This window comes from Charadrius vociferus, unplaced genomic scaffold (assembly GCF_000708025.1).
Source record: "Charadrius vociferus isolate BGI_N301 unplaced genomic scaffold, ASM70802v2 scaffold179, whole genome shotgun sequence".
In the NCBI taxonomy this organism is placed as follows: Eukaryota; Metazoa; Chordata; class Aves; order Charadriiformes; family Charadriidae; genus Charadrius; species Charadrius vociferus.
Window position 1 is genome coordinate 4,167,532 of NW_009650072.1, and position 15,479 is coordinate 4,183,010.

General features: G+C 36.1%; 1 protein-coding gene across 1 annotated transcript in view; it reads left to right on the forward strand.

The window, feature by feature from the left end:
- Positions 1 to 15,479, forward strand: part of SOX6 (SRY (sex determining region Y)-box 6) — a 245,163-nt gene that overhangs the window by 177,018 nt on the left and 52,666 nt on the right. Inside the window, exons 9-11 of the mRNA XM_009892024.1 lie at positions 4,547 to 4,696; positions 8,558 to 8,738; positions 11,607 to 11,797. Of these exons, the coding sequence (XP_009890326.1) occupies positions 4,547 to 4,696; positions 8,558 to 8,738; positions 11,607 to 11,797 (522 nt within the window). The remainder of the gene's footprint in view (positions 1 to 4,546; positions 4,697 to 8,557; positions 8,739 to 11,606; positions 11,798 to 15,479) is intronic.

A 15,479-nucleotide genomic window follows, 5' to 3' on the forward strand; every position in this document is an offset into this window, starting at 1 on the left:
CCTAAGCGGAGCACATGTCTAGGAATGTCACAGGCCTACATGCAAGTGAAAACTCATATGGGAAAGGGACATGAGCAAATAAATGAGTTTTGATTATTGAAAGCTAATTGAAAAAAAACAGTTGAAAAACAATTGAAAAAATTTTGAAACCTGTGAGAGGGATGTGTAAGCTTAAGGTCTTTGTCTTCTGGCAAGGCATGAATGAACACTGGCAGCAAAGGCAGTTATCCTTGTGTATCATGAAAATATCTTGCAACGGCATTGTAAAACTTAGGTGGCATTAAGAAAGGTTTTAACATTTGGATCAGTCAAGATGCTCTATTATTGGTTCATAGTTTTTTTGGAAATTTAAAATTGTGGATGATACTTTTCATAAAAACAGTGAAATGGAAATAATTCATCAAATGCCATAGGCAATTTCTGAAGAAGAAAATACCACTGCTACCACCCAGATTATTATTTTTGTTATTTTTTCAGTTCATCTTGAATGGTAGCTCTAAGCTATAGCAAAGGCTTAGTATGAATTCTGCTTTTTCCAGGTGAAAAATCAGAATGCACTTGTGCTGTGCTGTACACTTGCTGAGTACAGTGCTTTCCCACTCGTCTGTAATTTTTTTAAGGTAGATGAACATCATTCAGACTCATAGTGACCTCCAACTTTCATAAATTCCCCTCAGATTTTTAGTTGATTACAGCTGGAATAGAGTTTCAGTAACAAGCACTGAAGTCCATAGGCCTTGTAAGTTCATAGGTGCCTAAATGTGAGACTTCACTTGCCTTTGCCGTAAGTGAGACTTGCAGCATTTCAAATTCCTGCTCTTCAATGTCAGGTCATGACATTAGAAGAAACCTTGTTCTGAAAACTGTAAAACTACATCTTTGCTCATGCACCTTAAGTAAGCCGGTTTTCAAAATTGTTAAATATGCAGGAGCACTTGGTAACTCAAAACCAGCACTACTTATATTTAGATGCCAGGAACTGGATTGTAAGAATCTAACTTAGTGACCTTTAAAAAAAAAAAACACAAGCCAAAACAGGCTATATATTTTAAAGACTTCTTAAAATAATCATGAATTCTTGATGGTTTTGAATATCTAATTTCTTATCTTCTGTAGTCAGTGGTTGACATAAGGGTTATGAAATGCTCTTCTCTTTATGTGCTAGACATACATTGAAAAGAAGATATGTTTCAGTGTTTGAGGCAGGTTAATTTTTTTAGACACTACTCAATAGTTGGCAGGTTAACATTTCAATTGAAAAAATTCCATTGAAACTTTTGCTTTTTAGCATTAAAAGCTAACAATAAACATTCATCCAGTGTTTGGGGTTTTTTCCCCTCAGTCTTGCAAATAAAAGCTTCACAACCTGACCATCTCAATGTGAGGTCCTAAATTGCCATTTCAAGCCACAACAGTGGTATTTGCAAAAATATCCATTTTATCCCTGCAATGGTGGCATGCACATATTTTTCCAGACTGGCTAGCTCCCCATACAAACTGGTATTTAAAAGAAGTTATGCAGCCTCCCAGTCCACACGTCAGTGTTGCTAGCACTAGTGTGAGTTCTTGCAAGATTTGTACTCGTTTATGGAACAGCTTTGTTTTTAAGTCTAAGCAAACCGGAAAGCTAATTACTGTTACTTATTTTTACATTTGCTTTTATGGTGTAAAACAAATCTATAGAAATGCCAGGCTAAAGCTGGTACTATGACCTTGGAGTAACCCAGTGATGAATTACACACAGACACACATATAAAAATGACAAAATTTCTTTTATTCTGTATGTCCTTTTAGAAACATTTCTACCTCGTGCGACTTGCAGTACAGCCAATACAGACCTCAACACACTGGGAGGGGAGCAATGTATAATTCTAATTTTATTCTGCTTTTAATGTTTGCATTTCCAAAATCAAACTGTTTCCTAGATAGTCACTATAACAGCCCGCTTTTCTTGTTGCTATTTCTGTGACACTTAACGTGCTGTGGATGTTTCAGTTGCCAGTCCTGCTGGGACTCAGGTACCAGGTCACCAATGGGCCCTCCTCCGACCAGTGTCGTGCATCTCTCTCTTCGCATTGATCTTGAGATACCTGGTCAAGATACAGCTACACTGTGAGCTGTAGCTTTTTTTTTAGAGATGATAAACACACTTTTGCTTACTTGTCACAACTAATGGGGCTACAAGCTCCATTTGCCATGTGTGCCCGGTGTCTGTGCCCAGGTGCTGGCAGCAGGGGGGCTGTGGGGCGATGGCTGTGAGGAGAGGCAACTGGGGGCTGCCCCATCTTGGGCCCAGCCGGTTCCTCAGCGGCCCTGCCACAGGCCAACACTGAGCCTGACAGCCAAGCTGGTGGCACCTCTGGGAATATGTTCTCCAAAAAGGGCAAAATGCCACACAGGCAGTGAGGAATGCTGGGAAAAGTGTGAGGAATGGCCCTGTCAGCAGCTAGGCCGGAGGGGGAGGAGGTGAAGGAATCAGCAACGAAGGAGTGAAGTGGAACCTGGAAAATGGCGAGGATGGGGGATTTTAGTTTTTGCCTCTGTTTCTCACCAACTAATTCTATTGTAATTGGCAATAAATCTAATTAATTTTAGCCAAGCCAAGTGTGTTGTGCCTCTGATGATAGCTGGTAAGTGATCTCCCTGTATTTATATTGATCCATGAGCTTTTCCATCTTATTTTCTCCCCCATCCTGTTGAGGGGGAAGCAGAGAGCGGCTTGGTGGGCAGCTGGCAGCCAGCCTGGGTCAACCACCACACTATGCTGCTTGCCATCATTGGCCAATGACTTTTATCCTCTAAGAAAGACTGAATTTTGTAGAAAGAATTAATTCATACTCCACCTTTTTTGCTCTGTCAGCTTACTTGAGAAGGAAATTCTTTTGAACTTCAGTTGATAAACCTGGATTTGTTTTTACATAGAATTCCTTTCCTGTTCTTGAAAATGCAATACTCACTACATTAAGTAGTAAAGTTTTAGTCTAATTTTAGTACAATCTATGTCATCTCCCCCAGATAGTTGAAGTGGATGTTAAATAGTTTCCTAATTTAAAAAAAAAAAAAAAAGCAGCAAGCATAGACTGACCTGAAGAATATGCTAAAAGGGATAAGATCCCAGTAGTAGGGAAAAAAATCCCCAGTTAGTATTGTATACAATGCTTCAATGCTTCATTTTGATTCTCCAGGATGCCACTGAAAGCTGGGAACTTTTTCTATTTTCAGTTTTTCTAGTTTTCTAATACAGGAAAAAATAGTACATTAGCCAAAATATTTAAACACCATTGATTTCAAAATATTAATCCATGATCCTTTTGTAGCCTCTGCGTGGTATTGAAAAGGAATGACAGGAAGCAAACAAACAAACAAACAAACAAGAGTTTTCATTTGTCACCCAGAGTTCTGACTCTGCCCCTCTTTCACGCGTTTGTCTAGCCACTGAGTCACTGAGCTTACAGTATTGTGTAACTTTCATTTCTGTGGAGGCTTGTTATATTAGAAAAATTGTTCCAAAGAAAGCAACAATTATGACATAAGCACATCTGGCTCTTGCAAATTATTCTTTATTAAGCTTTCATTTAATTACATGTGCTGAAAGGTCTGCTTTTGATTACTGTAATTTTTTTTATTTGTCCATCTGAATGATAGTAATGTTGGAAATTACATACAAACCACCTGGCTTTTTTCTCACTAATAAGGCAAAGCTTATATAGATTTATGTGTAGAAGAGGGATTAGGATCTTCCCTGTTTATGGTAGAAGAATTATTGCTGATGCTAATTCAAGGTGAGAGTTTAAATTTGGTCACTGGAAGGAAATGAAACCTATTTGGTTTTGTTCAGTAAACACTTTAGATTGGTAGGAATAGTTTATTTTAATATACAAATATTTTATTATGTTTCAGTTAAACTTTTTGAAAAGTTTCATGAGGGTGTTTATGTATTTTCATCACTATTTACGGGAATTGTTAAGGCCTACATTCCTTATTAGCATTTATAGGAGTTATAACAATAACTGTACACGGAGATGGAGACATACCTTGTTGCCTATTTAACTTTCATTGCTATGTAAAGAAGATGCAGCATTGCCTTTTGGTAGCAGACACTTCCAGTGTCAGCTCCCAATAAGGGTTCTGGAGTTGGTGGGTAATTTCTGGGTAAGAACAGAAAGACCTGAAGCACTGTTGTTTCTGACAGGGGTTTATACCTCCTTTTCTTAACAAGCCTTATAATTTTTCCAATTTAATTTTTAATATTCAGGCACAGTCTAACATTTTACTCATTACCATGACCATCATTAGCAAGAAGGAAAAAAAAAACCTAGCTAAAAGTCAAATTAAGAAAAAAGATATTGGTGTGTGGAGGGGTTCCAGTCTTTTTTTTTCCTTTTTGAAAATAATAAGAAGGGAAAAGCCACAAACAACTAAGTGTTAAAATAATCTATATTTCCTTTAACAGAAGAAACAGCAGAGCAATAAAAATTATGTACATTTACAACTTCTTTTTTAAGGAATTTTGCAGGAATTCATTGTATATCTTCTTGTCTTCCAGCAACTGTATGCAGCTCAGCTGGCAAGCATGCAAGTTTCTCCTGGAGCCAAAATGCCATCTACTCCACAGCCACCAAATACGACAGGGGCACTCTCACCCACTGGGATGAAAAATGAGAAGAGAGGGACCAGCCCGGTAACTCAAGTTAAGGTATTTTTCAGTAAAGAAAAAAGTCAGTGTCTGAAAAGGGCAGTGAAATTAAATGGTCTATTTAATTGTTTTACAGTTGGAAGTTGAACCACATTAGGGTCCTTCAATATTAAAATAAAACATTTGGGTATAGTGCTTTATTATCAGTATAGAGAAGGCAAGAGAAAGCATTCACTTCTTGCTTCCAAAAATATCAGGCGTCCCTCTTCCTACAACAGGCAGCACAACAGATTCATCAGTAAAATGTGATATTTTCAAGATTTCAGTTTGTATTCTAGTAATGTGCATAAATGGCATCCATTTCATGACTTGTTTCACATTGAACTTTTGAGTGTCTTAAAATATGGTGCTAGCTCATATGGTTAAGGCAAGAGAGAGACTGTAGATCTTCTAATTATTTTACAAATCTCTAGCTGTACTTATTCTACAATTTTGGAAAAAGCTTCACATAAAAATAAGATGTAAGTCAGGACTCCCGGGAAAACACTGGATTGATTTGACTTTTGCTGATTTCACACAGCTGCTGACAACCGGGCTGCTCCTTGTTGGTTTTGTGCCATTGCTGAATGCTTGTGCCTGCTTATTCTCACTAGCTTGGAATCAGGCAGCTACAACATGGCATTTGCCAGCAGCTTGAAATGAACATCATGCACCCCTTAACATCGGTGGTGCAGCTAGTACCTTTGGGTGGAACTGGCTGGATTTTACTGCTGTGTTCTCCTGTGGTTGTTCTGACTTTCATGAGACTAAATACGCTGAGAAACAATTTGCTTCAAACTGTAAAAAACCACCAACCAATTTGAATGATAGCGCTATAAATGCAGAACTATTAAAATAGATCTAAAGAAGGCATATCGTGAGTTTGTGGAGAGAGACTTCTTCTCTTTGCTAGCTGCTAACACCTTACAGGCACACAGTCCTTAGTTTCAAATCAGCCAGGGAAGATTTTACTCACTTGAGGTGAAGGGGGGTTTTTTTGGTCTTTTTTGACAAGAGAGTAAAATATCAGTCGTTTTTTCATTATCATCAGTCATCGTGGTAAAGTGTGGGTGAGTAGATATTTCTGCCTGGGCTGATAAATTTCCATGACACTTTTTTGCTAGACTGCGAGTACTAATAAATAAAAACTATTCCATTATGGCCAGATCTAACATTTATTTAGCAAAGCATTCACTTTACTTAACTGTAGATGTGTATTAGTCTAATATTTTACCTCCTGTAATCCAATGCCAGGCTTGAGAGCAGTCAGTGAAATTTACCACATATGCAGAGTTTGTTATGGTCAATACAGAAGCCACCAAAAGCAAAGCCCAACTGTTTCAGCAGAGTTGCCATAGTATAGTGATACCTAACACCAGTGATTTATGGTGTTGAGAATATACTACTGACTACTTTAATGTGAAAAAGTAATTTCATAAGTGAGTGAGCCAAATGGATCTACACCAAACCAAACCTTTACTATATGAGTAAAATTTTCCCTGGTTAAATTCAAGCGCATATCTCCTTGAATCAAGGCCAATACCATTCCAACTTTGTGGCCAGCTGAGTCCTATTACAGAATCACCCGAAAGGCTGCGTCCACATTACATAAAGACAAAGTAAACTTGAATGGACTGAAATATATGTTAATAAAAAAAGAAGCCTTTTTATTCTTATTTTTATTAAGCACACTATTGCATTGAAAATATTAAAGATAAACTACAAGTGCTTCGTGTGGATAAATACCGATGGCCAGTGAAGAAATTAATTATTAGTATAAAAGCACTCTAATAAACTATACCTATATGCTTTCTTTGCGAATTGTCACCTTTATAAGACATGAAAGTTTTGATGGTCATGCATTGCTTAACAAATCCTCTATATTTTCTCTGTTTTTAAACAGTTGTTTGTATATACTACATGCATTATTTATAGAACTAATGGAATTCTTTTACAGGAGTCAGATCTTTCAAAAAGTAATGATAGGGTTTTTTATGTCAGTGACCAGAATATTTTCCAGCTTTTCGGTTGCCTCGCAGAAATGAGAATGCTGTCTATGAAGTACAAACAAACAGGTTCTGACAGTGTTTAGAGTTTTTTTCACATGATCGTATCAGTACTGGGCAGAAAATTATTTAGAAATTGAACATAGTAGCGTAGATTTGTATGTGTACATGCTCTCAGTACCTAGTCTGGCAAACTTCATAGTCTGAAAGGGGCTCTGAACTCTGACAGAAATTTATTGAAGCCACTTTGTATCTGCGCAAGGAAACAGCTTGCATGTAAACATGGCCACAAAGCACAGGAATGGACTGTGTCCCTTATACCTTTGTGTTTCACTCGGACTTGGACTCTGAACAGGTGTGGGCATTTGTGCACACTGCAAGGTCAAGAAGAATAAAAATGTCATGTAGTTTTATGGGAACAGTTTAAAACCAGAGATATGATGGCATTATAAATACCTGTTTGTTACATTTTCCTGTTTGATGCATTGTGTATGATCAGATGTACTTTTCTAAATCACCACTTGACAGTAAGGAGAATGGAAAAGATGAGATAATATAGTATATTATTGTATTCTGACATATATTTCTAAGCTTTGAAATGATCAGTGCAGTGTTTTAAAATATGGACGATATTCTCTTATATCCAGCATAACTCTGCTTTGGGCATATTGAGACATCTGTCTTACTGGGCTCTTTAATTACAGCAAATCACTGTTTCACAATTTTCCAAATGCTCTGTCTTGCTTAATGTATTAAGCAAAAGGAACAAGCTCAAAGAATGGCAAGAAGGTTACATTGTGAACATCTACACTGATCAAAGAAATTAATTGCTTGAATGAGCCTTCTTCCAAAAGTTAAGATCTTTCTTAGATGGACTTATTCTCCCATAGCACTGAAACAAGATATGTGTCAGAGAAAATGTCTTCCATAATTGCATATGAAAAGTATCAAAAGATAGAAAAATGCTGCTACTAGATTTACATATCCTTAAAAATATTCCTTGTCTTTATGCAAATAAACATACAGATACACTAAAGGTTGAATGCAGCAGAAATAACCACAGAATAAAGAAATAATTACAGAAGTATCAAACAAGAAGCAGAATAGCATTTATGTGAAAAAAATTCTTGATTTTACATAAATTGTCAAAAATTAATGACACATTTGAATAATAAAATATTGTAAAACGTACAAAATTAAATAGTAGAAAATAAAATATATTTTAAAATGCATATAGTATGCATTCATTACCGTAGCAAGTCAAGGAATTTGAATTCAGTGAAATTGTTATCTTCTATTATGGGGCAACAGCACAGATTATTTTGCTAAACAAAACGTGCACTCAAAATAAGATGCATGGAATGCGTAAGTTAGCAGCAGCATTAAATGTGGGCCAAAGAACTGTCAGGGTTTCCAAATGATTCTTTCATAGAAGTACTTCTGATTCCTTAGTTTCTAATACATTTAAAAATAAGCTACATAACTTATTTTTATAGTGCCAGGAACTTTTCAAATAGAACCAATGCAAAAGCATTACTGAGCTGCTGGAAATTTTAAATAATTCTTTGTAAATGCCCTAGGTTAATTTAGATCTCTGAAAACACATTAGGAAATTAAGCTGTAATGTGAGCTAATTCAAATTTTAATTTGGCAAAAAGAACGATCCAGCCACATAGTTAATGTAAATAGAAGCATAACACAGAGAAATTAATGAGGTTTCCTTTCGTTGAATCTTAAAGGAGGCAGATAATTAGCTTCTTTTGTTATTATTGCTGGAGAATGTGGCATTGTCTTCGAGGTGTAAAGTAACTGCTGCTTGCAAAATGATGTGTTCATTTGTCTTTTCCTAATAATTATTTACATTAAACTCTTGTAGGATGAAGCAGCCCAGCCACTGAATCTTTCAGCCCGACCCAAAACAGCTGAACCTGTCAAATCCCCAACATCTCCAACACAGAACCTCTTCCCAGCCAGTAAAAGCAGTCCAGTGACAGCGACGAACAAGAGTGGCATCCCCAGCCCGCTCGGTGGATCTCTGGGAAGAGGATCCTCTTTAGGTAACTGATCTGTCCTGGGGAAAGGAGAATACTGGCAAATTTTCTACATGAAATCTCAGTTTGAGCATACTTCTGAATATTTGGGCCTACATTTCTGATTAAAATTGAAAAAAACTTGCAGGAAAGATTTTCAAAGAACTCTTGAATGCCAAGATTTTACAAGAGCAACCGAAATGATGCAGCAGTGATATGCATCTACAAGAAATATAGCAAATAAATATATAATGTAAGAAATATACATACATACAAATATATACACATAAGTAAACAGGGATGTATATATAAAACGTGTAAAAGAGGTTTGTGTGAGTATCTTCATCAATCGGGTGTATCCATGCAAAATTAACTTCTGAATTTTGACCTCTGGATTAAACAAAAAAAAAAAAATTATCTTTGTATGCATGTACAGCCTGAGTGGATACTAGACAGACACATATAATGGCTCACGTGATTAGTGTGCATGCAATGCAACAGTGTAACATACCTTAAAATAAACAAGTTTTCAAGCACTCTGTTGAACCAGGGTCAGGGAACATTCAGAATCTCTGGTTTCTGGTAAACCAGAAGCCAGGCAAGAAGGTAACTCCAAATGTGGTTTTCAGCTATTTAGCCCAAATATACTGTTAGAACAGCATTCTAAAAGAAATCTAATCCTCTGCATTCTGGGTATTAAGTTCATCTTACCAAGACCATATGCTGAATATATATATATATGTATTTTTTTTTTACAAAGTCAGAAAGGCTTCAGTCCAGCCAGTTTGTTTTATTATTTGTTCTTTTTATTATTTGTTCATGTTTTTATTATTTGCTCACCCATCTGTGAAGATTTTGTTAATACATATGGTTGAAAATAGGGAAATTTTGACCTGTGTTCAAGATTCTTTAATTAAGAAATAAAGCTTATTAAGGCTTGAAACAAAATTGATCTGAAAACTATGTCTGAAGACTACCTTAGCCAGTCAAGAAACAGAATCAAGAGCTGAAAAATATAGATGATCAGCCCTAAAGTTCAAATAGTAAATTTTAACAGCGACTAAATACTTACTACAGACCACTTATTCACAATCTCTAGCTCAAGTGTACTTGTAAAATATATAGAAACACTTGTGAATAATGAACAGATATGTTAAATACATACATTAAATATATAAAAATTATGATTTGTTCTGTTCTCAAAACACTTGGGAACATCATGATCTCTGAAAGATACTTTCTGCAGCTAGCTAGATATCCTACCTGTTCATTTATTTCCAGCTATAACTGCACTAACATTAGAAAGTCGTCTATCAGTTTGAAGTCATAGACCATTCCAGAGAAATGGCTACAGGAGATAGGCCTAAGGTGTGAATATTTTTCATGTAAAGTCATAAAAGCTTAATTCCTCTCAATCCTTAAATATAAAAGAAGCCAGGGAAGCATTGTCAAAAATCAACAAGCAACGTAGGAGCTTTTGCTCCATATTTGCAATAAATTTAGGTGATTGGGAGTCTAAGTCTCATTAAAAGTCATGCAAATATTGTTCCCAACTTACTTAGGCCCCAGAATGGAATTTGATTCATGAATCAATTTAGAGCATTGGAAATTTTACCCAGCAAGAACAATGGTTGTTCTCCAATATGTTACTTTTATTTTGGAGAGGGGTGCTTCCTTCAGACAGAAAACGTCACAGTTCCATCTAAAACATCACAGTTTCATCTCTTCTCATCTAGACCACAGTGTTAAAGCAACTGTTTGGTTCCCAGGATAAAGCATGAGAAACCCTTAATCTTAACCTTTTTTATTTTAAAAGAATTCAGGGTCCTGCAAGGTTGATTTTTCTATGTTTTACTCAGCTGAACTTCACTGAAGTCAAAAGAATATGAAAACTATCTTTGATGGAGAATTCCAAGTCTTACCCTGTTTGGTTTTGTTTGTTTTCTTTGTTTGTTTGTTTGTTTGTTTTATAGTGGACTGTTAGTAAGTACACAAATCTAACTAATTCAGAGCTTATATAAAAGGCATTTACTGTTAGGCAGGCGCACAGGTCATTCACAAACTTTGATAGCTCAAAATTTCCTGGCTAGAATGTATATACACAAATCTATCCAAGCGCAGTATTGAGGATACTCCCACGCAGGAAGAGGTGGATCAAGTTAAAGCTTCATCACAGCAATACAAAACAACTAGTCACCAAATAATTGCTGTCTTTTGGTGTCAAATTAGAAACTGTATCTGGGGTACTCATCTTTACCTCTAGCATGCATTTTAAGATGCGACAGAAATGTTTTGTGTGAGTTTGATGCATGTTTAAAAGTTTCTCTGTTCAGAGTGATAGAAAGAAAACTATTTTTTTCCTCTACTGATTTAGAGCTTTATACTCACGTTAAGGTGACAAGAAGCTCTGTCCCGCAAAAGTAACTATGGGTGCTCTTTCTGAAATTGAAAGCTAAATGTCCAGAGTGGTGGTTCTCTCAATAAAGAAATTCTAAAAATTGACATAGACTTTTGTGGCCAAGTAAGCAAGATTTCTTTCTCCATCTTTATTCATTTTATTCATTATTATTATTAATACTTCAAAGGCTTTCCACTTAAGCTTCAGAATACTGTTGTCTTAAACACATATTTAACTTTGAATCCATGAGTATGCTCAGATACCTCCATATCAGGCTATGCCAAGCCTTCAGGGTTTTATTTATAACAGCAAAAGAAGTGCACAGGCTTACCAATCACTTCTATAGATAAATTCAGCCTTCAAACAGACAACAATTGCCACTCTTCCTCCTTTTGCAGATGTTAGTTGGGTGCAGCTCTAACAGTACAGGAGCTGAGTGCTTACTCCAGATTCTAATTTGGATAATTACCTAAATAGAGTGTGTTCTTTGTTTGTAGATATCCTTTCCAGTCTTAATTCACCTGCCCTATTCGGGGACCAGGACACAGTAATGAAAGCCATTCAGGAGGCTCGAAAAATGAGAGAGCAGATCCAGAGGGAGCAGCAGCAGCAACAGCAGCCGCATGGTGTTGATGGAAAATTGCCCTCCATGAATAACATGGGTCTAAACAACTGCAGGAATGAAAAGGTAATATCTCCCATTGCCACTAAGTCTGTCATTCATTCTTCTTTTCCCTGCAAATAGCTTCTTATTTTTATATAAAATTTCTTTTTAGAGCTTTTAGCCATCTCTGATTTCACGTTAAACATACCTTGTCACTTCACAGTGCTGTGCTACAAACTCCTCTACGTTTACATGACAGCATTGAAAAAAACAGTCCTGTGCACTCATGTGATTAAGCTGCAAGCATTCATATAACAATGTGGAAAATGAATTGGTTGAAGCTACTGTTGTTTGTGGTCACTAGATTTTAAATGGTGCTTTTGAGAATGATTGGATTGATAAATATGGCAAAAAGGCCAGTTATGTACTAGCATGGTCAAGTATTACAATGCTGTTGAACCTATCTGAGTGTGCTTGAATCTGTGACTCGGATGCAACAATGTATTTAGGCTCAAAACGGTGCTTTTGGCTCTTATTTTCAATGGGAAATTAGAGATGAAAGTTCTTTGTTGAATCTTGGCCGTAGATTCCAAACAGTAAAATGAAATGGGGCGTTACAATAAAACAGTAAATGAGAGTAAGTGGGGAGAGAACGTGACCAGCATTGGACTGAGCAGGACATCAGCTGGTTTACAAAATAGCAACCTGGGATCATATCTGAAAGGTGAGGAACGGTTTCTGTCACACACACTTTAAAGACTGCTCAGAGGACAAAGAAATCTCTTGGAAAATTCTTTGTATCTGTGTTGCCCTGCTCTGTGGCCTTTCCAAGGTCTACAAGATCTGCTCCAGGAGCAGGTCTCTGTATGTATAACAGAGCCACTGAACGCTGAACCAGGTAATTGGTTGAGCTATACGGCAGCCCTTTGGATGAAGAATGTTTCTCTGTTAGCTTCCCTAGAGGTGGCTTATGCTGCAAAAAATACAGCACACAAGTTATTTTTCATCACTGACACAAAATCAGTTATATACCACAATGCTTATTCCAGTTAACTAGAACGCAAAAATATTATCCCAGTAATCACTATGGCATCAGCAAATAGGAACAGTTATGATGCAATTTAGTAATGAATGAAAAGAAAACTCACACATTCATTAGCCTATAAAGCAAATAGTGTTTCAGACTATTTGCTGAAAAAAAAAATAGTTGAAAAACAGGTAGCTTTCAATGCCTATAATTCATTAATGAAAATTCTGTGATATATCTGTATGTTAGAGGGTAGGTTCTTTGTATCTTGGGGGAGAGATGGAAAATTATATTATACTCCAAAGACTAACAGGAATTGTTAATCCAGGTAGAGTATAAGACTCAGCAGAATACTAACTATATCTTAAACCGTGAATTTGATGGTACTATGATCTTTTCTCAACCCACAAGGGAATACTTGGTGAGTAAGTGGATTGTAGCAAGGCATGGAAAGGCAAAGAAAAGTTGTAAACAGGCCCATCAACATTGATACATACCTTCTAATCTACATTTTATATTTTTGCTTGATAGATTCTTTACAGTATTCAAAATAAGAGAAAGGCTCAGTGTCTATTAAAAAGATTTGTTAAACTGTTACCACACAGGATTAACAATGCTTTTCCATGTCAGATTCAGAGGCTAATACATATTTATTTCTGCTAGTGTTAGTTTAAATGTCAGCATTGAAAACTCCTTAAATTCAGATTGATACCATGAAAAAATATAGAAATTAACAACTGATCAAGCAGGCCATATTCAAACAACACTCTAACTGTAAAGTCAGTGTTTCTCTTAACTAACTAAGAGGTAGTGAACTACAGACCAAGTTATAAAAATAAAATAAATGCCACACCTATGATCAGTATTAAGAGTTTATAAAATTATGCTTATTTTAAAATATTTTTGTGAGTTTCAGTGGCTTGACATTTAAAAATATCTAATACACTTTAAGCGCTATTAAAAGAATTCTTAACATTTGATTTGACTTTGACAAGTAAGTATAAAAATGGCATCCACTCACTTATCAGGTCTGCTCCCTGAGTATTTTCAGTACCATGTTTATGTCTTGTATTTGATATAACAAGTTTCTATTTCATCTTTCACCTTTTAAAGCAGATTCAGTAAATATTTCAGTGAATAATCTGAAATTTCTTTTTTGTGCTGGTTACTAGCAATACACAGATTGATGTAGCGCTTCCAGATTGAGGTTATACATCAGGCAGGCAGAGGAAAAAAGATTTTTTTTACTTGCAAATATAGTAGAGTCAATTGGAACTCTTTAACAAATATAAACAACATCATTCTCAAATGCCGTCTTTTATGGGGAGACTTTTCATGGTAGCACTTGCAACTTTTAAAACCTAAGAATAAAACAGGAGCTAGGAAATCAGTTGTTAAATCTCTCAGTGCCCTTATATAATCCTGCTGGGTTTATTTATTGTAGCATGTATTACAGAGTGAACCACTAAGGCAGGAAAAAGTTGTAATATGTACTCTGGTTTTACCTTTGGTATGCTATCTGTTATCCTTGCTCTGTAGATGCAAGAAGAGGCAGGCTTTACAAAAGAATAGGATATAAATCAGTCATTTAAAATTATGATATATTCCCACTATCCTAAAGAAAAGAATTAAGTCAGTCATGAATACTAAGGGAATGTATTTATATTTTATAGCAAGTATAAAATACATTAAAATCAGAAGCATCCTTTGCACAAACAGAATTCTAGAATACTCTCCCCCTTTACCCTCTGCCTTTCAATTTTTACATTACGATATACTTCTTTTAGTCTAAAAATGATGGGCAGGATGATCAAAATGCGGGGGGGGAAGGATGATAGATCACTTCAATTAGAAAAACATAATTTTGAAATAATTGTATGCCAAGAAGATTGTATATAGTTTCTGTCATAATCCCAGTGAAGCTTTGATAACTTCAAATTAATTGCAACTTAGTTGCAATTTTGGATTGGTTTCTTTTGAAGAATCAGGACCCTATGTTTTCAGGACCAAATTTTCAGAAATTGGCTTCAGGTAATTAGACTTGTATAAATGAATAGCTAGAAGCCAGCACCAGAAAAAGATGACAAATTAATTGCCTGCAGCTGGTTTAAAAAAGCTATTGAGTTCTGGTCAGTTACTGGTCTTCAAGTTCAGATAGCTGGTAATAGTTTGTTGTGCAAATGATTGCGCTTACAAAATTATGTACATAGCTTCAAAGCCTGGGCTTAGGCCTCTTTGAAAATGTGTCATTTAAATCTCAGAAAGCTTTGTATTTGGTTAGAGACACAGAATTTAAAATTGCCTCTGTTCATATTCTGCTGTTCAAAAAAATCTCCTACAAAGCTTTAAAAGTGCTCACAGAGATTCACTCATCAGAAAGACCAAAACAAAAACATGCGGCGCTCTGGCACAGTCAAACTTTGTCATTTGCTAAAGCATTAAGGTTAGGCTGTACTTCTGAGGTGATACCATTCTATGGACATCTACAATTATGGAGTCATTTAAATTTATGTACTGTTGTGGGTTAGGGTGGGCAGGTAAGCACCGTGCAGCCGCTCGCTCCCTCCCCTCCAGTGGGATGGGTATCAGAAGGGTAAAAGTGAGAAAACTCGTTGATTGAGATAGTTTAATAAGTAAAGCAAAAGCTGTGTGCACAAGCAAAGCAAAATACGGAATTCATTCACTACTTCCCATCAGCCAGCTGTTTCCAGGAAAGCAGGGCTTCAGCACATGTAACAG